This window comes from Ochlerotatus camptorhynchus, unplaced genomic scaffold (assembly GCF_037179485.1).
Source record: "Ochlerotatus camptorhynchus isolate MF236.1 unplaced genomic scaffold, CSIRO-AGI_Acam_v1.1 ptg000132l, whole genome shotgun sequence".
Lineage (NCBI taxonomy): Eukaryota > Metazoa > Arthropoda > Insecta > Diptera > Culicidae > Ochlerotatus > Ochlerotatus camptorhynchus.
This window is the reverse complement of record NW_027040622.1, coordinates 1547168-1571067: the sequence shown is the minus strand read 5'-3', so window position 1 is coordinate 1571067 and position 23900 is coordinate 1547168. Positions and strand designations below refer to the sequence as shown.

Below are 23900 nucleotides of genomic sequence, written 5' to 3'. Positions count from 1 at the left end.
ATCATGCGGCACAAAAAATCACATGAGATATCTAAAATAAGATCATTTAAGTCTTACTCAGATTCCAGGACCACTATGACCACACCAGGACATGTTCCAGGTTTCTATGGGGAAGTGGCGAGAATCTGACTTGATCTATTTAAGACCTATCATGTTACATATGAAAATTCAAAAATATGAACATTGGTGTCTTATTGAGTTCCAAAGCCACAGTGGCCACACCTGCAAATGTTTAGATTTCCCCCGGGAAGTGGCCATAATTTCTCTTGAACTAAAAGCCATCATGTGAAATGATCCGGTTTCACCTGGCAAGTGGCCATAATCCGACTAAAACACATCTTAAGGCACAAAAGTTCATGACAATTTAAAAATGAAATCACTTGCTATAAAAAAATGATTTTCTGAATTTTGAAATCATTAGATGTTATAATGATATTTTGTGTATGTTAGATGCAAGAAGAGAATGAAAGGCAAGTGTTTGACTCATAAAACCTGTCAATTTTGCTACCAGAGTGTTACAATAAGCGATTTTATGAATCGTGAGCGTTCACTCAGAGTGAGCGCTCGCGAGTCGTAAAATCGCTAATTGTGACTATCTGAGAGCGAATTTAATAGGTTTCATGTGACAAATACTTGCATTTCAACATCTTCTTGTATCTAACGAGTACAACATATGATTTTAACATATAATGATTTCAAAATTTAGAAAATCATGTTTTTATAGCAAGTGAGTGGAAGCAAGCCTGATTGGTAGGCTTATTGCATTTTCAGAACCACAATGCTCACACCCGGATATGGTCTGGGTTTCCCCGAGTATGTGGCCAGAATGTAACTTCAACTAAATCCCATCATGTGAAACATTATATCATTGTAGATTATAGATTATAGATCATTGATAGTCTTACTGAATGTTCTCTGGTCTATATTGGCCACACCTGGCCCAGACTGAAACTAAATTAAAACAAATCACTTGAGAATTTTAGGTTTTTTGCAAAATTATTTGCGGTTTTCACTTAATTAGTTTATGCGACGAAACATAAGTCAGTCATCATTACCAAACCGTTTAAATACAAAATTAAATCATTACTTTACTAACATCACTTTCCTTTTAAATATCGTAAATCTAAATCTTTGCTAAAGGTACTTTTTCGTTCTTACAGTAACATTCACCAACAAACACTCTTTCTAGACTAATGAAATTCGTGACTCGGCTGGTCACTACAGTACTCGGTTATCATATCCGAAATGCAATCGAACACATCAAATGCCACATTGCACTGCTCGAAGTTATCTAAAATTAAAATATTAAAATTAATTAAATTTATATCAACATTGACTTACACGTCTAATACACTCACCCGCAACATCATTTCTCTTAACCTTATATTTCATGGAGGTCCCTTTCAGGCACCTATCCACTCCCCTAAGGGTAGCCATGAAGTAGCCTTGCTCGCTGACACCGTCCGTGTACAAGTTGACCAAACCATCCAACGTAGGCCAACCGTTCTTGTCAACAGCATTGTTTTTGCGGTACACGCATTGCATCAGACACTACATGGAACATAGAAAAAAAAACATAGTCTTAATTATGCCATTACACCCAGCGACAATGTTCAGCATAAACATTCGTTCAGTTTACCCCGGCTATCCATTTGTCCTCATGCGAAACCACCGTTGGATGTTGGAAATCTTCCTCATCGGAGGCTCGCTTCTTGCGGTCATGCCAGTCCTCTTTGAACACCCGTATAGCGTCTGAAATGGATTAAACTGCAAACAATTAGCAACCCTCCCAGCCACTAACATCGTAGAACGGACTTTTACCTTCTATTAGACTCATCTTAATCTCATCCTGGCATTCGTGGATCACCTTGTCTACTTTTTTGGAAACGTTCGGTTGGCTCATGCAGCGCTTCTGGAGAGAGGTGCCCGCACGCACGGTGACGCGACCATGTACCGGAAAAAGGAAAAGAGAAAAACAAACGACCACTGGATTAAGGCAAGACGTTAGTTAGCTAACCAAATGGACGAGCTAGGCTATATATGAATGTGGATATTATGCAATGATGCAACTCGCACCCGGATGACGATGCAGTTTTAACAATGTCATATGAATGATCATTAGCGAAATGATCTTTTCTAGCCGGGGTGGCTTCATGCTGCGAATCAACTTTCCCAGTTTTATTGGCTATGTACTCAGCTGTTTTTTTAACGCTTAAAACCGGGATTGAGTACTTTCACGCGTTGAAATATTTTTAAATGTTAACCTAAAGAACGTGTACCCAATGTTTGTACGAAAACCAACCCTTTTCTAGAAAAAAAAAAAAGTACTCGTATCCACTGAATAGGGTACCATGTTTAAACCCACAAATGGGTAACTTTTTTATTGAATATGTGCATTTTTCCAGAAATGCTTTGGCTTTCATCGCTTTCATACAACCAGAGGGTAGATCGATTTTTGCGTGTATGGATAAAGAAATACCTCAACACAAACTTCGCATATCAGGGTGAAAATACTAAGTTTGGTTCTTTAGGGGTATTACATTAGCAAAAACCACCATCTTAGCGCCCTTCGGTGGTACTTTGTATGGGAGCGAGCTGTCAATTTGATAGTTTTGTGTCAAACAGTGAAGTGCATTTTACTTTAAATCTTGATTTTAAAATCGAGATGGAAGTAAATGGGATCGAAAAAAAAATATCGTTGTGCTCAGAAAACGAAGCTCTTTCAGATGATATTTTTTTAAAATTAAAGAACCCAATTGTGTTAATTTCTGAATTTATATTTAAAACTGTGACAATTCTAGCGAATCCAAACACATAAAGCAAAGAGAGCTACATGGTTGAGGGCATAGCTTGATTGGAATCGAGGAAAGATATCTTCGGATTTACTTCGTGAAACAGCTTACCAACAATTTAGTCGTTTCCTTCTACCTGCCCGAGTAAGCTATATTTCAAAAGAAGTTTGTCATGAAAAAATTGAAGAAGATTATAATCTAGATATATCATTATAGTTTTCCATTTCTGACAAAGCGTTATCGTTGATGGCTTGTCATTTTGTCATATTTATGATTCCTTGGATAATGAAATAGAAAAATGATCTCTATCATCGACTGATGTTAGTGTCACGCTGAAAGGTACACATAGTAGTCGATGTCCTACATATCATAAGCAAATACTTTATATACCTGTATATAATTGGTAATGGAAATCCTACCGGTTGCCAGATTTTATTTTTTCAAACTTTTTTCATGCACTCTATTTATATCAAGTCAAGTGAGTGTATGCTTCTCAGTCCCTTATAAAAAAAAAATTTAATATGGAAGAAATGTAGTATTTTTACTATCAACCCTTCAAATAAATGTTTCATTGTATTAAAATAATAACTACGAAAACCTCAATCAATATCACGATGGGTCAGTTTACCCCAACGTTTACGTATGGGAATGTCTTCCCCTGCTATTAAAAACCAATAAACTGCTCAATATAGAAAACTAGTTTACGCACTACTTTTCACTTTGCAGTTACAAACCCAATCCAATCTGGTTCAACGCAGCTAGCAAAAACAAAAACAAAACACGTTAATACAAACGCAGCCAAAGGTCTCTCTCCTTATTGGCGGTCATGATCAAGTATTTTTACCGGTACCCGATGAGTGCGGTGACTTGTGGAAGCACCACCAAACATGCAACGTCCATCACGGAATCTGAAGAGAAAATTGCCCGTTTTCCGAAAATATCAGAGCAGGAAGGAAGTTGAGGAAGCGTTGTGGTGTTAAATGGCTGACAAATGTTAGAAAACCTGTGAAGCGTAACCTGTGTTCAAAAATAGCATATGTTTGCACTTCCAATTTGGACTTCAAAGTAAATCCACTTCCATTTTTAAAGGCTTGCTCAAATTAATTTTCCACACTCTACAGAATTAGATTGTTTTTAATGAATTTCGGTACTCCCTGGCGGGTCTATTCAATAAACTTTCGCATGACATTGTGCAGCTAAACTCAAGGTCCTTTATCTGACTCTCTCCTGACCGTCACGCATTTGTCACGCTCATGTCCAAAAAGATTTGAAGCACATTGGCTTATCGAAGCATGAAAATCTACATCTAAACTGATTCGCTATTTCTAGGCTTTGACGAATGGTCGTAAAATCGCACACTGCTGGAGTCTACCTTATGGGTTTTGGATGCGACACGATTCCGTTAAATGGTGGACTCCGTAAACACTATTCCGACGGGGTGGCTAGAGGGTATACTTTAAAGGTATCCCTCGTATGGGTGAATTCGCAAAAAAAAATCTCACTTTTGGTTTCTATAGGTAATCAAGGTGATGTTTTCGGTTTCTGCTCGCGCCGATTCTCTTTTGTCTGTGGTACTGCCCTCATCTTTTTTCTGCATTCTACATCCCAACTGGAGGTTTATGCCTGCTCCAAACTGTGTGTTCTTTAGAACTTCTACAGTTGGTTATTATTTAAAAGTTATCAATCCCTATACCTAGATGTGTGTATAAGATATAAAATATGTGACAATCCATTTCGAAAATTCACCGGACCCGCTACATACAGCATGGTTTTGCTGGCACTTCTAAAAGTGACCCAACACAACTACTTAACAACAACGATTCATGTAATGCCTCTGGTTTTGGCACCTGTATTTATTATTTATCCAACTCCACGGTGTAGCATCTTCATGGTAAAAAGTGAAGCAATTGTAATTTGGGAAACTAGCACATGCGATGCGAAATCACAGAACACAGAAAAAAATCTGAATTTTACTGGATGCATGTAAACTTCCTTTTCACGTAATCTAGCTGCTTGCAAGAAATGTTGCTAACAAAGATCGAAAGTTGCATATACACACTTAGAAAAATTGGTGTAAATTTAGTTGCTCTGAGACTGACATATACGAGCGTCAGTTTTGACATAAAATTGAGTCATAATAGACGCGAAATTCAGCTCAATCAAACGTACTTTCGAGCTTTTCAGTATCGGAGCACTTAATTTTACATGACATGTTTGTTTACGTCTAATCCTTTATGTCAAAGATGGATTTCGTCACGTGTAAGATTAGGCATTTCTATGTGTTTAGTATATGGAATATGTCATGACATGTATCATACACTTTCAAGCGATCTATAATGTAAACTTCACAGCTAAAAAAAGTAGTGTAAATTTCCGTTACTATGATGCACATAAATGGAGCGTCATAAATCATACAAATTTACATTATAAATCGTGTAAATTTATGAGACATGTCATGCAATATTTCATCTATTGTATGCAACTTTCCACTTTTGTTTGCAACATTTCTTGCAAGCTGCTAGTTTACGTGAAAAGGAAGTTTACATGCATGAATGTTTGCAGGCATGGATGTTTACATCACCAGTAAAATTTAGATTTTTTCAGTGTGTTGTATGATATATGACGCTCCATTTACGTGCATCATAGTAACGGAAATTTACACTACTTTTTTTACTGTGTACAAACGTTGTTCTGATGGAACGAACATAAATCGAAACTTAATAAAAATTTATGCAAACGAGAGGTTCGTGACTAAATTACCGCTGAAGTCGTCTTCGAGTGACAAAAATACATCTTGGGGGCCATCTATAAGCACGTCAAATTGAGGAATTTGAGAGTGCTAAAGTATTTGTTCTACGAACTTTCTACCCTTATGAAATAAAAATGTGTAGTCTACGGCATAATGTTGTTTATACTGTTCTAGAAATTTCGTTCAAACATAGTTTTCGTGTAGATTCCATAGATTGAGAGATAAAATTCAGAAAAGAGGCCGTTATAGCTAAATTTCACAAGACAACAGAGGCAATAAAAGTTTCAATTAGATTGACAGAACATAGTTCCGGAGTGATTTAAGATTTGGGTGTAATTGCTTTTGTAAACAAACACGTCAATCGACGATTTCTCGTGAATAAAAGCTCAATCTCGTAAAAAAAACTATACCAAATGATAGAGGAATGATTCCACTACCATATAGTGTAATTAGTTTTCGAGATTGAGCTTTTATTCGCAAGAAATCGACGATTGACGTGTTTGTTTGCAAATGCAATTTCGCCAAAATCTCAAATCACTCCGGAGTTGAATTGCTTTTCAATGACGACCGATGACTGTTTCATTGATAGATGATTTTTTTTTTAGATATATGAATCCTCAGTAGACGTGTTTTTTATCAATGGCAAGTGTCACTCAAGCCATCCAAAATGAAAGATGTGGAAATGACTACAAACGGCGCCGGTGCCGTAGTGGTAAGCGTGATTACCTCTCACCCCAGCAGGCCTGGGTTCAATCCCAGTCGGCGCCGCCGGGATTGTTCTGAGGCATAACATCTCTGATCACGCCTTCCTTCGGATGGGAAGTAAAGCCGTTGGTCCCCGGTTCATGAGTTGATGGGTCGATAGGTAGGGTCCAGGTGTGGGAGCTGCCTTCCTGGCACGTCGGTAGCATTGGTGCTCAGCACGGAAAACAAGATCGACGGAAAAAACAAACGAAAGTAAAAAAAAAAAAAAAAAAGAAATGACTACAATCGAGTTTGTGTAGTAAGAAATTGTCTACAGACAAAGTTGTTCTGCATAAAAATTGAGTCATTTAACACTCCGAATACGATGCCTCCGAAAAACGTGTAACGGCAAGTTTGCAATGGTATTACTTAGCCATTTCTTAATGAATTTCAAAAATTGTGGTGGTTGCTTCAAAGCATCAGATAAGCGCAAAGAGTGTTCATGGATCCACTCAAAATTGTGGGTGCAGGCGTTTTCATGAGGCAACCATTAGAGGAGCGTCTCATATTTTACGTGGTATCGGTGAGTGCAATTATGGGCGTTATAAATGTTGAGTAAATCATATTTACCAGTTATTCTCTCAAACACCAGGTTGCGCAGTATTATTTCAAAGTCAAGTGATCATACATCTCCAAAAGCTTCTCAGGATATTTGTTCAAGACTTCAGCTAGGCCAGGAACCGTTCTGAAGATCTTCAACTGCACAACAATTCAAATCATGTCTCCCACATATACTCTCAAGATGCCAAGTTGCTCAGAAATTATTTCAAAGACCTCCAAGTGATCATACATCTCCAAAAACTCCTCAGGGTATTTTCCAAGACTTCAGCTTGATTATGTATAATTTTAGAGATCTTCATCTCCCAACAATTTAAATTACATATCTCAGATTGTCTCTCAAATAGCAGGTTAAACAGAAATTATTTCAAAGACCTTCAAGTGATCATATATCTCAATAAAGTCCTCGAAATGTTTGTTAACTGTATTATTTTGAAGATATTAAATAGCATATCAAACCTCTTAAGATACCTGGTTGCTTAGAAATTATTTAAAATACCTCCAGGTCTGCAAAAACTCTTATCGTATATCTGCAAAAAATCTTCAAGATATCTGTCAAACACTTCAGCGTGATCAGGTATCATTCTGAAAATCTTCAATTGTCCAACAATTTAAAGCACATTTCCCAGACATTCATTCATCATACAAGGCTACTCAGAAATGATTGCAAGAACCTCTAGGCAATCAAAGATCTTCAAAATGCCATTGTCCAACAATTCAACTCATATCTCCCATGCATTTTTCAAGATACCAGGGTGCACAGAAATTATTCCAAAGACCTCCAAGTGATCATAGTTCTCCAAAACATCCTCAAGATATTTGTTTTAGACTTGATCAGGTATCATTCTGAAGATTTTGAACTGCCCAACAATTCAAATCATCTTTCCAAGATATTCTCAGAGATTCCAGGTTGCTCAGAAATTAATTAAAATAATATGAAATCAGCTTAGAAATGATTCCAAAGTCCTTCATACACACTTAGAAATAACTGATTTTACACGTGACGGAATCCTTCTTTGACATAAAATATTAGACGTAGAACAAACATGATATGTTATATTAAATGCTTCAAGACTGAAAAGTTCGTCGTTCAACGAAAAGTATGTTTGATTGAGCTATGGGGTAGAGAGCTACTTCGGCCTAAGCGCCCATTTTGGGCCTATCAAGCAGAAATAATCAAATAGATCCATGATTTCGGCGTTAACAGGTAAATTATGCGTTTGGTACGATACTTTAGTTCAAATGCTACCAAACGAAGTCAATAAGAACGTGTGATATAAATGTTTGCACCCAATATTCTGAAGCGTTTTTTGTTTTCATTCGATAGGCCGAAGTGAATTCATTGGCGTTTCAACGGCGTTTCAATGCGTTAGGCCAAGTTAAGAATCCGTAGGCCGAGTTCGGCGTCAAAAAGCAGTGTTAGACTTTTAACAATATCTCAACAATTTGTTTCTGATGAGTGTGGGCGTCTTAGTGGAATACCTGTATAAAGAGGAGAAAGATTAGTAATTTCCATTCAATTCTACTATCTTATTTGCTTATCCTTGACAGATACGCGTATTTCGACTAAAATGTGTAGACTTATTCAGTGTCTTGTACTAATATTCTGAATTAAATGGAAATTACTAACCTTTCTCTCTCTCTCTCTCTTTATAAATTTGTTTCTCTTTATCAAATCTTACGGTACACAGATAAAAATTCTGAATTTTAATTGAGATGTAAACGTTCATTCACGTAAACTTAAATTTAATTTCACACAACCGAGCAACTTGTAAACAATGTTGTTTACAAAGATGGGCTTTTGTATACAATATTTGCTACATTGCATGAATTGTGCTAGAACATTACATGATATATAATGTAAACTTATATGATATATGATGCTCCATTTGTGTGCATTATATTGAACAGAAATTTACACTACTTTTCGAACTGTGTACGTACGGAAAGGTAAATAAATTTGGAAGCCACCAATAATAATAACATTCCGTTTGGTGCTTAACTACACTAGATTAACAAAGGCTAAGTGCGGGTTGTGCCTAATAGGCCGGAAATGGGGTAGTTAACCCTATTTCGCTTATGTTATGACTCAACTTTATGTCAAAATTGACGCTCGTATATGTCACTCTCAGAGCACCTAAATTTACATGAATTTTTTAAGTGTATATGTTTTAAGATCTCCATAAAGCCATGTATGATTATTTTTTTTTCATGACAGGTTGATCAGATACTATTGAACTGAAGATCTCGACTTACACTGTGCATCAATCCAAATCACAGCTCTCGGATTCCCAACGCTTCCAAAACTCAACTTATAATATTTCCACATAAGCCTATACACAGTTCGAAAAGTAATGTAAATTTCTGTTCAATATGATGCATATAAATGGAGCGTCATATATCATATAAGTTTACATTATATATCATGTAAAGTTCTGGCACATTCCATGCAATGTAGCAAATATTGTATACAAAAGCCCATCTTTGTAAACAACATTGTTTACAAGTTGCTCGGTTGCGTGAAATTAAATTTAAGTTTACGTGAATGAATGTTTACATCACAATTAAAATTCAGAATTTTTATCTGTGAGAGTTGCCTTTTTGGAACCTAGTAGTAGTCACATAGTCACTATGGCCAAACTAAGTGAAATATCTTGGACTAATACTTGACCAAAGATCACATTGAGGGCATTCAAGCCAAATGTAATCCAAACAAATATATAAAATGATTGTATTCTCTTATAAACAGGAAATCCAAACTTTGCCTGACGAATAAACTTCTAATATTTAAACAAGTTTTTAGACCGGCCATGCTTTACGCTGTGCCAATATGGTCTAGTTGTTGCACTACCAGGAAAAAGGCACTTCAAAGGATTCAGAACAATGTTCTGAAGATGATTTTGAAGTTGCCTCGAATGTTGAGACTTTAGAACAAATTTCCAACAAAATAATTAATAATTTCAGGCAAAAATCGTTGAAACCTCAATTGCAACGATTCATTCCCTTTATACTTAGATAACCTTTGGTTTTTTGTTTTTTCCGTCGATCTTGTTTTCCGTGCTGAGCACCAATGCTACCGACGTGCCAGGAAGGCAGCTCCCACACCTGGACCCTACCTATCGACCCATCAACTCATGAACCGGGGACCAACGGTTTTACTTCCCTTCCGAAGGAAGACGTGATCAGAGATGTTATGCCTCAGAACATCCCGGTGGCGTCGACTGGGATTGAACCCAGGCCTGCTGGGGTGAGAGGTAATCACGCTTACCACTACACCACCGGCGCCGTTAGGTATACTTAGATAAGATTTAGTTTTAGTTTTTAGTTTCAGATTTCAATTGTTATACTGACATGCAGGATTAAAAAACCTGTTTAAAATACTGAATTGCCAAGGTAGGAACAATGTAAAAACACTTAGATATAGGGGAAATGTCTCTAATGTTGGCCTATGGATCTAAGATTGGGCCCATCGCTAAAAATCTGCTATTTATTAATTTTATCTAGATAAATGCGTTATTGGGACGTTACTGAATTTGGAACAAATAAAGAGTTAAAACAAACACATATCTCGGATGATGTCTCATGATGCCAGCCACCTCTGAAAATATTCCAAAAGACCATCAGATCAGAGATCTTTGTTTTCTAGGCCTCTGAAGTTGGCTGAAAATTGTCAACTATGCATTTCAAATAAAATGTTCAACTATGCAATGAGTCACCTGGTATGGTCCCTCGCAGCTTAGGATGGTATGTTCTGGTCACCTCAGAACGCCTTCGTAATCTTACCTTTCTATATCACTTTGTTTATCTCCACCAAACATAAATTGGCTCAAAATGTTTAAAATGCATCAATGGTTGTTTCATTTACCCTATGCTTCTTGTTTTTAGTTACTCAAATCCAATGCCACAGAAAAAAAAATGGCTCCGCATAATCGAGCCCGGAAAATTGATCCCTCGGATAATCAAGTCCGACCTGTATCATGAAAATGGACTGAAATAAACCGATAATAAATGAAATAGGAATGCTTATTTATTTGTTCATGTTTTTTTTCTATCAAAGAACAGCTCAGGGAGAAGTAATCTCCAAGAAAAAGAAAAGAGTATTTGGGTTGGAATGTTTCATAGCTTTCATCATCCAAATAACAACCCAGGTTTTAAAGAAAGAGTTAACTCCAATAGTCAGAAATTAGTTTTGAGTATTTTAGTTGAATTATTCAAAAGTTTTTTGTCTGTCAAAGAACTGCTCATATCAAAGAGTGACAAATGAGTTTTAAGCATATTCAGTTGGATTATTCAAAAGATTTAGTATGTCATGTACTAAAGAAAGAATCCTCATGGACTAATTTAGTCATGTACTAAAGAAGGAGTCCTCTCCAAGCGTGGGAAAAGACTTTTGAGTATTTTGGGTTGAATTGATCGTTAGCTTTTACCTTCAAAAGAAATGCACATGTTAAATAGAAAGAGTCAACTTTTATGACAAGATTGATAGAATCCACAAATTGCTGATATGATCAACCAACCTTGTCCTTAAGAATGATAAATGACTTTGGAAAATGTCAACTAAATTGCCAAGCTATGTCTTAGTTAGGTTTGCCTACTTGTTTTATTCAGCATATAGTGTTTTAAACTGTTTGTCTCTTCGATCTTTTGTCCTACAACGCTTGTAATAATTAAACCTTAAAAACCTATTCATGGTATGGTGGCTTCAAAGTTCTTAATTCTATTCATTTAGATGTATCACATCAATCACAGAAGCAGGGAATCAAAAATAGGTAGGGTCCAGATGTGGGTGCTGCCTCTATGCCGTCGGTAGCATTGATACTCATGCAGAAAAAAAAGACCGACGGAAAAAAAAATCAAGATAAAAAAACGACCTGATGTCTTGAAAGTTACAGTCTTAATAGTTCTAAATTCATTCTTCATCTTCTTCGTATTTTAAGCTTATTGCTTATCGCATTTTGTGTGCTCTCAAATTAGTGTTTTAGATGCACTTCCACAGCTATAAATTGAGAGCTTTCGATGCCTGTACCATTTTTGCATTAGTATAATTGTGTGGCAAGTACAATCATACTCTATGCTCAGGGAAGTTGAGATATTTTCCAAACTGAAACCGGACCGGAGCAAGAATTGAACTCAGCCATCTTCAGTATGGTCTTGCTTCGTAGATGCACCTTCACCGACTGAGCTAAATGACTGAATTCATGCCGGTAGAAAACTCTGGACTGATGTTTATGATTTCTTGGGAGTATCAAATGGAGCCATTAGTCATTCTTTTGCCAATGATTCTACACCTAAACCCTTGAAAACTTTAAATTAGTAGGGCCAGTGTTTTTTATAGCGAATTCGTTTATTATTCAGTTCCAACCTGGATCGGGTATCAAGATTGGGTCTGCTTGTTTTCTGACAAACGTCAGTTTGATCCGAGGGGGACGACTCTATCTACGATGCAGGAAATATTGTGTTTTGCTGTGGCTAGCTGCGCGTACGCTGAGTAGATAGAAAGAAGATTTATCACGATTTTGAAGATTTCCTGCAAAAAGATGATGCGCGATGCAAGTAGATGCGACAAATGAAAGAAGATTTTTCGAAGATTTATTGGCTAGTGTGAGATTTTTTGAGCATCTATAATTGAAATTTAGATGTGTCGCCCCCCTCGGTTTGATCGTTTGTTTTTAAAACCCAGCTCAGGTTGAGGTTCGCACTGACAAAAAGTTCGGTTTCGCACTGAGTTGGAACTGGTTCCAACCCCGATAATAAACGAATTCGATATTAGATAGCGATACGACGAATGCTGAAAAAATGGAGTTTTGCAACAAGTTGCATACAATTTTTTTTTGCTATTTTGAAAAATATCTTTTGTTTTTTAATTATTTCTATCTGTATAGAACGCAGTTTCAAGATAAATGCCCCATATAGACTTGAATGACAAACTGTGAGCATAAGCATTATTTGTATAATAATTATGAGCACTATGCAAAAACTATACAAGTGTGACCATGGATGAGCATGAGATTTATTATACAAATAATGCGCATGTTCATAGTTTGTCATACAAGTTTATCCACGGCATAACTACATATGAATGTCCATGCTTATGATTAAAACTTTCTGATCAAGTAGTAAAAAAAATGAAATAGTACTGTCTCAGTTTTTCAATCTCTCGGTCGACAAGGCTATACTTAGCAACAAGCGAAAAAGTATTTTGCGCACGCCTTTGAGTGCGAAAAACTAACTTTAGTTTAGTTAGGAAAAGATGATCGTTATGCTAGTCCAGATAATAAAAAAACAGGAATTATGATGTAAAACAAATTACAAAACAATTTTTATAAAATTCCCAGTAGTGGGCATCGCTAAGCCAAAATTTAGCGGCGCTAAACGATAATACGCGAAAAGTGTAAGTTTACTTGTTAAAAGGCTAAGCAAGGTTATACAATCTTTTGTTTTTAAGTGTGTAGACAATTTAAGCAAAATATGCTTCAAGCCTGAGTTTATAACGGTAAGCCCAAGATATAAGCAAAAACTGAAGTTAGATCCACTAACCATAGCTACATAAATCCCTCAGTCAATAACTGTGACAGTTATCCGAAAAACACCAAGCTGGCATTAGACAAAATTGATTATCATATGAATATCAAATAATGAAATCATCAACAACAATTTAAAGCGATGATTCTTAAACACAGATTAATCGGATTACTCAATATGGTTTGAAACGTGAGTCTACCACTGTCGCACCTCAAACTTATAGCGAATTTGTTTTTTACCCTTGCGAGACCGAACTTTTTGTCAGTGCGAACCTCGACCAGAGGTAGTTTTTAAAAACAAACGAACAAACTGACGTTTGTCAGAAAACAGGCAGACCCAATCTTGATACTTAAATAAAAAACAAATGCGATATTAGCTTCAATGAACGGCAATGGGGACATTCAAATCCTATCAGCACAGCACGTATGGTGAAACAACGCTACCAATTAGGCTTCCGATTCCGATTATATTAGTCATCCTAGTAGTCAACAGAAGGTTTGTTGACAATTAAAATGCTCAAGGTGTTGTGTTTATATTTCAACGATTCCAATGCAAGGAGGATCTACATAGAAACAAAAATCAAAATTGCTAACTTTTGCGATTTTGCGCTTACATTTTCATGAAATTTCGTGTAAAGTTACGCCAAATCTAGCGAACGTGTGCGATATATATATCGCAGAATTTTACATGATTGTTTCAAACGGTATAGATGTATTGAATTTGTAAGTTTCTTTTAATTAAAATTAGAAATAGCTTCACGTGCTGCAACTGATCTTGATGGTTCCATCGTTTTAACACAACCGAATACATAGTAGGAACGTAACTGTTTTTATTTTTATTTTCCTCAATTTACCAATCACCCAGTCAACCTATTTGCGACACATTTTTCGTGAACCATATCGGTAAACACTTCCAAATAACTAACGTATCGAACATTCCAACTCACTTTGGTCATCTGCGCCTGCACTAGCGATTCCGACGATAGCACGAGTGAAACGCAGAAACTCATAAAAATTTGAACTGACGACACCATCTTTAGCTGCAACGTTCAGACTTTATGCCTCAACTGATATCGGCTATCGAAATTTTCACCACACCCTTACGGTCGCTGTTAAGAGATTTTCGAGCTGAACTTGAACTTCTCATTCACTACACGGCGCAGCAGCGGCACCAGCAGCGTGATTTGCTTATATTTGTTTTTTGAATGATCAATACAACACGCGTGCACTCTGATCTTAGCGGACACCCAGCTCGCAACACAACGCGATCGGTTATGAGCGGGTCGAGCGCGATGCAGTCGTTTCACGCACTGTTTTTCCTTCATTGCTATAATACCTATCTACCACTTTTTTTTCGGTTCGGTTCGATGGAGAGGTGGCGAATGCAATGCACTTTAAGTGAGACGACGAGTTTCAGTTCGGCATAAGTAAATACGCAGCTACGCGACTCGACTATACGTAAAAACTGACCACGTCGTAGGACTCAACTTGAAAGCGTTTCGGAAAGGTTTGGAAATGATGATATCTGTTGTATCGGTATTATCGTCATTCTGGATTGTAAAGGGGCGTAGGTATATCTGGAAGTGTAGAACGTTTATTATAGTCTGACATTAACCAGCTTTCTAGACGTTAATTTTGCAGTTGAAGTGAGTTGATCGCAGCATTTAATAACCTAAGCCCGGCTTAACCAAATAATCTAAGCTCATCGGCGGTCATTGGACTTCGATAGAAGATACCAGAAAACAAATATCATCTCTACTCTACACACAAGTCACGGATCCTGTTCATTCATAAATCTTTACCACTTATCTTACTGTAACTTTGAATGACGATGACAGTTAGTAGGTACCTGCATACCCTCTGAAGCACATTGCATTGAACACGAATGCATGATTTGCAAAAGCAAAACAGAACTGACCCGCTCATCGTAGTATCGTTACTATATTATGCATGGATGCTATCAGCAAACGATTGTAAGATGCAGACTGTATAAAACATGAAAGCGAAGCACGAAAAAAGTAGAGGCCACGCCGAATGAAAAAGTTCAATTGGTTTGGACCATCAGCAATTATAAAGAGACATCTTATGTCTTGTTCAGACTACAGCGTTATAACACAAACGAACGGTTATAACATGTTACATGGGTGTTATAATAATTATCGACAAAAAAACGTCATCTATCCCTGTCATATGTTATAACTCCGTAGCCTGAACATACACGCAAATCAAATTTTTCTTACATCCAATGCAAGGTTGGATTTATTACATCCTCTGCAAATGTTTCATACAGCAAATGTAATGGCAGTTCTTGCAATGGACTGCAGCGTACAAGCAAGTTTTTCTAGAATGTAGATTTTTGTATAAAACCATCACGAGATGAATTTTTAGACGCAATGCATTTGTGGAAACAAACTTTGTTCGAAAATTAAGCTAACACAAAAACTACAAAATTATTAAAAATACCTTCCATTGACCACATTACAGAATCTGTTCATGTCGGGAGACATTGCAAATTCTGCATACTTTTTAGACAAATCTGTAATAGAATCATTCATTTCCCGGTTGGGTGTAGCATTATACATTATGCTGTGTTAACACTACGGAGTTATAATATGTTACAAGGCGATCTCGATGACGCTTTTCTTGTCGAAAATTATAAAAACACACTTGTAACATTTTATAACACTGTATTGCAAACATAGCATTATACCACGTTCAGACTACAGAGTTATAATATGTTATAATAATTATCGACAATTAAAAATGTCATCAATATAGGCTTAGCTGAAACACGGCAAAATAACGACAAAATAAAAAATAACCGACACAGATGATGTATGTATTTTTTAATCCTCCTTCTCCAATTTGCATGAAACTTTGCGCAATTGTATGTTATAGACAATAATTCACATTTTTGCAAAATTTGACCATTTTGGATCTTGTATTATTTTTTTCAAAATGTCGCCCTTACAATTTTTCAAAAAGTTGTAGCACGGAAACGGCATTTCTAATCGAATTGACGTCAGAGACAAAGTTGTAGAGAAAATAATGTATTTCTGGGAAAATTCTATATTATATGTTATATGAAATGAGTACACGCAAACCAAAAATTTATTACAATGAATGTAAATTCCATTTCCTATCATCCTCTGTTTATGAACATCGCAGCGAATGTTAGAAGTTGACCCTGCAGACGATGTAATGATTTTTATTTTTTTTTTTATTCCGTGTTCTGTATATGCTTTCACCTACACAAGCAAGCATTTGCCTTGATTTTTATGTATAACATGTTAGAAGGACGCACACACTTGCCTCGATTCTCTCCAGCAGAAAAACAAACGGAGTCGAGCATGCGATGAAATGAGGCTTCTAGTTTACTTTTAGCCAATCCCGAAGCTTGGAGAGAGCAGTGGATAAAGCACAGGTCTGAAAACCGCAACGTTCGTGGTTCGAGTCCTCCAGTCCGCATTTTTTATTGACACGATTAATTTCACTCACTAACACTATCCACATTTTTCTTTCTCCATTTTCTTGCATTGGACTGCAGCTCGGTATATCGCATCCTCTGTTCATGCGGTCTCCACTAACATCCTCTGATGATGAATCCCACATAATTGTAAGCAAATCTTACATCCCCCGGTTGGGTGTAGCCCTTAAGTTTTCTATTAACGTAGCAATAACATGATTTTATTAAAATAATTCGTTTACAAAACACATGCATTTTAAAATTATACTAGGACCTCACCGGACAAAATTTTTAAACCATCATCACTTTCACAGATCTTATATTTTCACCGGGGCCAACTTTTAATTACCAATTGTCAATAGTCTCTGGCGGTGGGTTGGAGAACCCTCAAACGATTATCCCCCCCCCTTTATCTGTATAATTGGGTTTTTTAGGAGTATTGAGAAAAATAAATATTCGTAATCTGCATGAACAATGGAACCGAAATGCAAAATTTCATCAATTTTGGTGCACTAGAACTATTTTAAATAAGTACGTTTACATTAGAAATCTTAGCGCACCTCGATGGTACTTTGTATGGGAGCGATCTGTCAACCAATAGATTTAGCACAGGCAAACAGACATAACACTCGCAAGTTGTTCATCGAACAAGCATTTAACGGACAATTTAAAAGTATCGTAGTTGGTAGTACCGCCACCTGTGGCGCACATAGTCAATTCCCTTGCGTTTGACGTTTACACACTACCGCCATCTGTTCAGCGTACTACCCACCACAGTGTACTCAACAGATGGCGGTAATGCTTTATTGACGATGTTTTACAGTGAGAAATATTCAATGTGTTATGTCTGTGTGTCTGTGGATTTAGTGCCATAAATTTAAAAATTATTTTTTTTTTATGTGTTGAATTTCTATGGGATTGATTACGTGTCGTTGTGCTCAGAAAACAAAGCTCGTTCAGAAGATATGATTTTCGAAATTAAACAACCTAATTGGGTTCTCTAATTTTGAAAAATGTATTGGTTTTTATATATCATCTGAAAGAGCTTCGTTTTCTGAGCACAGCGATAATTTTTTCGAACCCACTCACTTTCATCTCGATTTTAAAATCGAGATTTAAAGCAAAATAATCGCTTCACTGTTTGATACTAAACTAACAAACTGACAGCTCGCTCCCATATGCAAAGTGACACCGAGGGGTGCTAATAAGGTGATTTTTGCAAATATAATCGTACTTATTTAAAAAAGTTCCAGTGTTTTTGGGTTTAGGATCCATTTTTAATGCAGATTACGAATATGCATTTACCTCAATACCTTTAAAGAACCCAATTACTAATTTCGATCCCATACCATCTAGGATGTGCTGATTTCGTTGTTGGTAGCTAATCCTTGGGTCCACGGCTGCTGTTGATGACCTTCTTATCGGCTGGCAATCACAGTCTAGTATATGGTGTATTGAAATTTGTGTACATCTGTTCGCACACTAAGATTTTTCACCAAATATCTTTGAAAAATCACATGAAATCTGTGAAAAATCACCGAACTGTTTACCGAACGTTCAGCTGTTGAGATTTCGGTAAAATTTCACAGATTTCGGTAAAATAATCTTAGTGTGCATGCATCAATTAAAAATTTAATTGTTTAACTATAACAACAGTATCATGTTCCCTCATTCCGTTCAAAATGTCGGGAATCCTATCACGCTTGCTATTGTTAAATCCAAGTTTGAATCGGCCACTGAGGCGCTGCAATCGCAGCGGTGATAACTCCGAAATAATGTGTCAAAAGGAATACATTTTTGAAATTGCGACCGAAAACTATTATTTTTTATTTATTCTAGCGAGTTTCTGTGGAAGTCAAAACATGATCCGAGCAAAAAGTAGTGCTCTTAATAATGGTATGAAATGCTGAATTTTAAAGTGCTTTGTTTCGAAAATATCTTCCAAATAAACAAACATCAACCAAATCACCCGATTCATCATCCGACTAAATCTATTGCCACTTGTAATTAATTTCAGTTGGTGTATTAATCAGCAGATTAAATCATTTTTCGTCTGGTGATACACCGAGCAATCGGCCTATTTAATAGTTTTTCGTCGATGGATTTACTCGGCTGACTTCGTCTTCTGTTTAATCGGCAGATGATTTCAAACCTTAACATATTTTCTGAAATTTATAAGTCTTGAAGTAGCTCAATTGAGGTTTGTGTTGCATGTCTCTTTGATCGGCCAGATCGATATGCTTCTTTTCCACTACCGGTAGTTCAAGGCTCTGGCCCTGCTCGTGACGGCTGATGTTATGGAGCCGTTTTTTGCGGTTGGCTCCTCTGTCCTAGGGGACAGTGTTCTGCTAGAAAAAAGTAGTCAAAGCGGATCATGTGCAATTCGTATGGAATTTTCCACTCACTTTCTACGCAAAGCTAATTTAGTTGTACCCAAAAGTAGGTGAATATGATTATACTCAACGTTGGGTTCCGACACTTCGCTGTTGGGTGGTTTTGCTCCTTCGTTTTTCACAACATTAGAAGTGTTGTGATCACTACTAGAAGGAATAGGATACTTGTTGTTCTTTAGTTACTCACTGATTATAAATAGAAATCAAATCAAATGTAATAGCAACAATCAATACGAAACTTACGATTTTAAATTGGCTCACCACTTTAGTAGCCTATTGGTCCCAAGCAAACGATTAACGTACCCTATTCTAGTTGAAATTCTATTACTACACTATGTTTGTTTTGATTCGCTATGAAAGTTTGACAGATAACATCAGGGGTGTGTGGATTCATGCAGAACATGCAGGGGTGAGTGAAATAGCTTGGGACTGCTTGGGACCGTTGTTCTGGTACTGAGTGAGCCAAAAATAATAATGATTTTCTTCGGGACCCAGTGGTCTTAGAGTTACCTCTATGGTAATAGTAAGGAGAAAAAGAGATAAACTAGTCCAAAGAAGGTAAAAGTCAACTGGCCTCTGGACAGGCTTGCTTGCACTCACTTCGCTATAAAGCATGGTTTTTGAAATTATGGAATCATTGAACGCTATAAATATATTTTGTACTTGTAAACTAAAAGATGAGGTTTAAAAGTATATATTTAACACATAAAACCTGTCAATTTTGCATTCAGAGAATCACAATAAGCGATTTTATGACTCGTGAGCGTACAAAATACAATTCGGCGGCAGGGGTTTGTACCTAAATTATCTTGCAACACTTGCTAGAAGCTAGCATTTCACATGACTTTTATTTTTGATTTGATTTACTACACGAAACGAAAATCAATTATTTTATTCATGTTTTTCACTTATAGATTTTTGCCAAAACATCAGCCTTATACATTCCATAAGACAAACCACATAGCTCCGATAAGAATGCATAAAAGGTATGTGTTACCGCTTATACATTTCATTTGACACATGATCTTCATTAAATTTTAGCAAGGCGTCTGTTTATTAGTTGACTTATACATTTTATGAATAATTAGCAATAGAAATTCGCCAAAAGGTATAAGGATATTTCTATCCGTGTACAGCTACAACTTTACACGACGTTGCTTCTGCTAGTGTGCGTGCTTTAAACGTCACTCATCTCTATGGGAGCAAGCTGTCAACAAATATATTTAGTGTCAACGATCAAAAATTTATATCTTGATTTAACAATCGAGATGAATGTCTACGGGACCGATAAAAATATCGTTGTTCTCAGAAAACGAAGCTCTATCAGATGATGTATAAAAATTCGTATATTTTTCGAAGTTAAACAACCCAATTTGAGAAGCACACGAAACATAAAGGTGATTGAATTTCTGTTCGATTGCAATACTCTCAAACTTAATCTAGTAAGAATAAGAAATACTCGGAAAAATTCTTATGAGGATGTTCGATTGGCTCAGATTTTGACAGTTCATTTGGCTCAAAACATTCTCTCCGCCCATCTCTCCCTCTGAGTATTTCTACACGGTAAGAAAAAAGCCCCCAACGGCCAGTTCACTTTTACCTACTTTTGACTAGTTTGTCTCATTTTCTCCGTCTAATGTTGTCAAAAAAGAAAGAGCAAAACCACCCAACAGGGGTAGTAAAGCGTGAGAAACCAACGTTGGGTATAATAATATTTACCTACTGTCGGGTACAACTAACTTACTTTTGGTTAAAAAGCTAGTGGAAAATTCCATACGAACTGCACACAAGTAAATGAAAATAACTTTGACCCGCTTTACCTACTTTTGGGTTCCTGCACTATAGTGCCGAGATGAGTGAAAAGAACTTAATTTTTGTTGCTTTTTTTTCTAACCGTGTAGTTTTGCTTACATATCGCCCAATGCTGTGGAGCCCGTGCGTGGCAATGAGTACAGAGAGAGGTGAAGCAGATCGTGAAATATTGTTAGCAATATTTCACGATCTGCTTCATCTCTCTCTGTACTGATTCGTAATCCAAAATATCAACGTAAACACAATAATTGTCACTAATTATTAGTGACGATACTGATTGCTTGTATAGTGTACAGGGGTTTCACTCACACAACTTAGCAGATTGCCAACCTCAGTAATCAATTCATTGCATGCGGGGCCCCTCGGTGCGCAGACGGTCGATATTTTTGACATTCTGTTTGCTAGCCTCCTTCGCTGTCCGTCGAGTTTTGCGTTTTTTTTTAGTCCTGTCAGTCTACGCGCTTGCACAAGCTTCTTCTCCTATCCATTCCATTCATTAGTCAGTCGTCATTGAAGTGCGAGGTGCTTGTGTTGATCTCGAGGTAAAAATAGGTTTTTTTTCACTCTTGAACCAATCTGGTGGTGCAACCGTGTGCAGCAGCTACTTGTGCAACATAGACCCAATTTCGCTGCCCTTTCCGGACGGTCAATTTTCAAAGTGCGATTTCTACTGAGTGAGTGAGCGGTTGCAAATTAAAAACAGTGAAATTTGTTCGGTTCATTGTCGCCTGAATATGATGTAGATTTGGCTGTGGTTCCACTGCTGCAGTAGACGCAAAAAACCCTGACCTTGGAAGCGCCTGGGAGAGGCTGCTCCCGTTTTTCCACTGATAGGAATTATGTAACGGTTAGTGGGTAAAGTGCGGGTTGCGGTAAAGCAGCTGGGCTGTTGCAGATACGCGGCGAAGGTGGCGGATGGCTACCTCAATGTGCAGTATTGATTTTCACGTGTAGGGAAAAAAAAAGTTTCTAGCAGGAGTGGATTTCTCTAGAACAGTTTGCTTACCTCATCTGATGGCTTGAAAGTTGCCGTTACGTTATGTTTTGAGAAGGCTTGACGGAAATCGTAAGTTTTGTAAGAGTTTGGAAAAATCTAAACGAGCTTACCTTTTGCAGCGGAAAAGTGAAAGGAAAAGGTATTTTGTACATGTGTCAGTAACCTAGTTGCAGAATTGTGACGTTGATGTTTTTGCTGCTCTTGCATTTGGTTTACCTACCGATTGATTTTTTTGTTTTTATTAAATTGTATTTTTCTCATTAGCAATTAACAATGAGTCACGAAAGTTCAAGATATACAGGAGGGATTGCTGCAAAAAAGTGAGGTTAGGTTGATATTTTGCATATCGATAGGATAGGATAGTGGAAGACAGATACAAAAAACTGGTCATTATTTCTAATGATCTATGATGTTATGCATTAAACAGTTTTATTTATTCTTAACTTTACACTAGTAACCACGCGCGCACGGTGACTCATCGTTAATGCATACAATGTGTGATATTATTATCAATGATGTGAATGTTTACCTCATGCCAAATTGAGTACGGTAGTAGAGAGGAACCAAGAGGAACCAGGCAATTTGAATTTGATGTTAGTTAATAGTTTTGAATCTAACAACATCAACATCAGGTGAAGTCTGTATGCAAGTAAACATGTTCAGAGAGAAAGAGAGAGCTAGTTTCATTATGATCAATCACACGTGGCTGCTAGTGGATTGCTCTTGGAAGCTCTGTACATGTGTATTCATGGAAGTGTAATCGCGCTAGAGTCGTGCCCCCTTTCTCGCGCGCGGCCGATTTTTCATTGACCCTAACAATTGTGATAACGTCTAGACATAAGCTGAGAGACTATGTATTCTCATTGCTGTCAATCACTGGCTTAATCGATTATAGTAGGAAGTATATTTATATTTTCAGTATGTACCTTGTTGAACGTTTGTGCCGGTATTTACTGCTGCCGTGTGACAGCAATGAGACATAAGCGCCAAAATCAAAATTGTTCAGGATATGCTTGTTTCTGTCCAGCCATTATACGTAGGTAAATTTGCACCGCAATTTAATTTCAATCGATAACTATAACCCTAATTGCCATCCTCATTGTTCGCATCAATAGGGGTGTGATGCACTGATACTGAACGTTTACGTCACTTTACATTTACACGGCAGGCTACTGTGGAAATATGTGGAATGGATCAAGGGATTTGACACATCGTTTCTCCCGCAAATCCAGATCGTAACCAAATTCGTTAAAAATTGGCACAGTTGTTGGAGACCTCAATACAGATCGAAAGAGCAGAGGGTTGTGATCCGCCATACAAACTTTACCCCCCGTATATGCTTAAATGCCAGGTAATTTCGGCCACTAGGGGTAAGAGGGGCATAGTGAGCATCCCGTGCACCAGCTTGTACTTCCGGCCGTTCGGAACAAATTGGTTGGTGCAGCTAGAGATCCAGGGCCAAACTACGGGATGCTCACTATGCCCCTCCTCCCCCTAAATAAAAATATGAAAATGTATTTTGATGCTGTTCAAATGGAAGATTTGTGGGTTCCATTGAGCTTCTATAACGTGATTTATGTGAGTATCGTATAAGCGAATTGAGGTTGTCGCAGCGGTTCTCAAGCTTCCGTTGATTTCGACCCGCCTTGAAAAATTCCATAAATGATGTTTTAAGCCTAAAATTTCGAAATAGGTTATAATCGTCAAAACAACCACAAAACCAAGATGCTTTTCAGAACACTAATCAAACACAAAAAAGGTGTGAAAAAACCAAAACAATCTATCAAATCGTCTGAATTGCCAAAACATTATATTAGGCTGAGGCAAATACTATTTTCATTTTACGTCCGACATCACTCAAATAGGTC

At 37.1% G+C, this 23900-nt stretch overlaps 2 protein-coding genes across 6 annotated transcripts in view; one reads left to right on the top strand and one right to left on the bottom strand.

Moving 5' to 3' along the window:
• Nucleotides 1-1083: 1083 nt before the first annotated feature.
• Obp73a (Odorant-binding protein 73a) lies at nt 1084-14419 on the bottom strand. The gene is made up of 5 exons (XM_065220820.1): nt 14312-14419; nt 1822-1912; nt 1640-1752; nt 1359-1551; nt 1084-1291 (listed from the first exon to the last, which is right to left on the bottom strand). The coding sequence occupies exons 1-5, from the start codon at nt 14396-14398 to the stop codon at nt 1191-1193; spliced, it is 585 nt and encodes a 194-aa protein (XP_065076892.1). The 5' UTR covers nt 14399-14419; the 3' UTR covers nt 1084-1190.
• A 7070-nt stretch (nt 14420-21489) lies between these two features.
• Nucleotides 21490-23900, top strand: part of LOC135700311 (2-oxoglutarate dehydrogenase complex component E1) — a 39188-nt gene continuing 36777 nt past the window's right edge. For all 5 annotated transcript variants that reach the window (XM_065220785.1, XM_065220783.1, XM_065220781.1 and 2 more), the window contains exon 1: nt 21490-21577. The gene's annotated coding sequence lies outside the window, so the exon portion shown is untranslated. The remainder of the gene's footprint in view (nt 21578-23900) is intronic.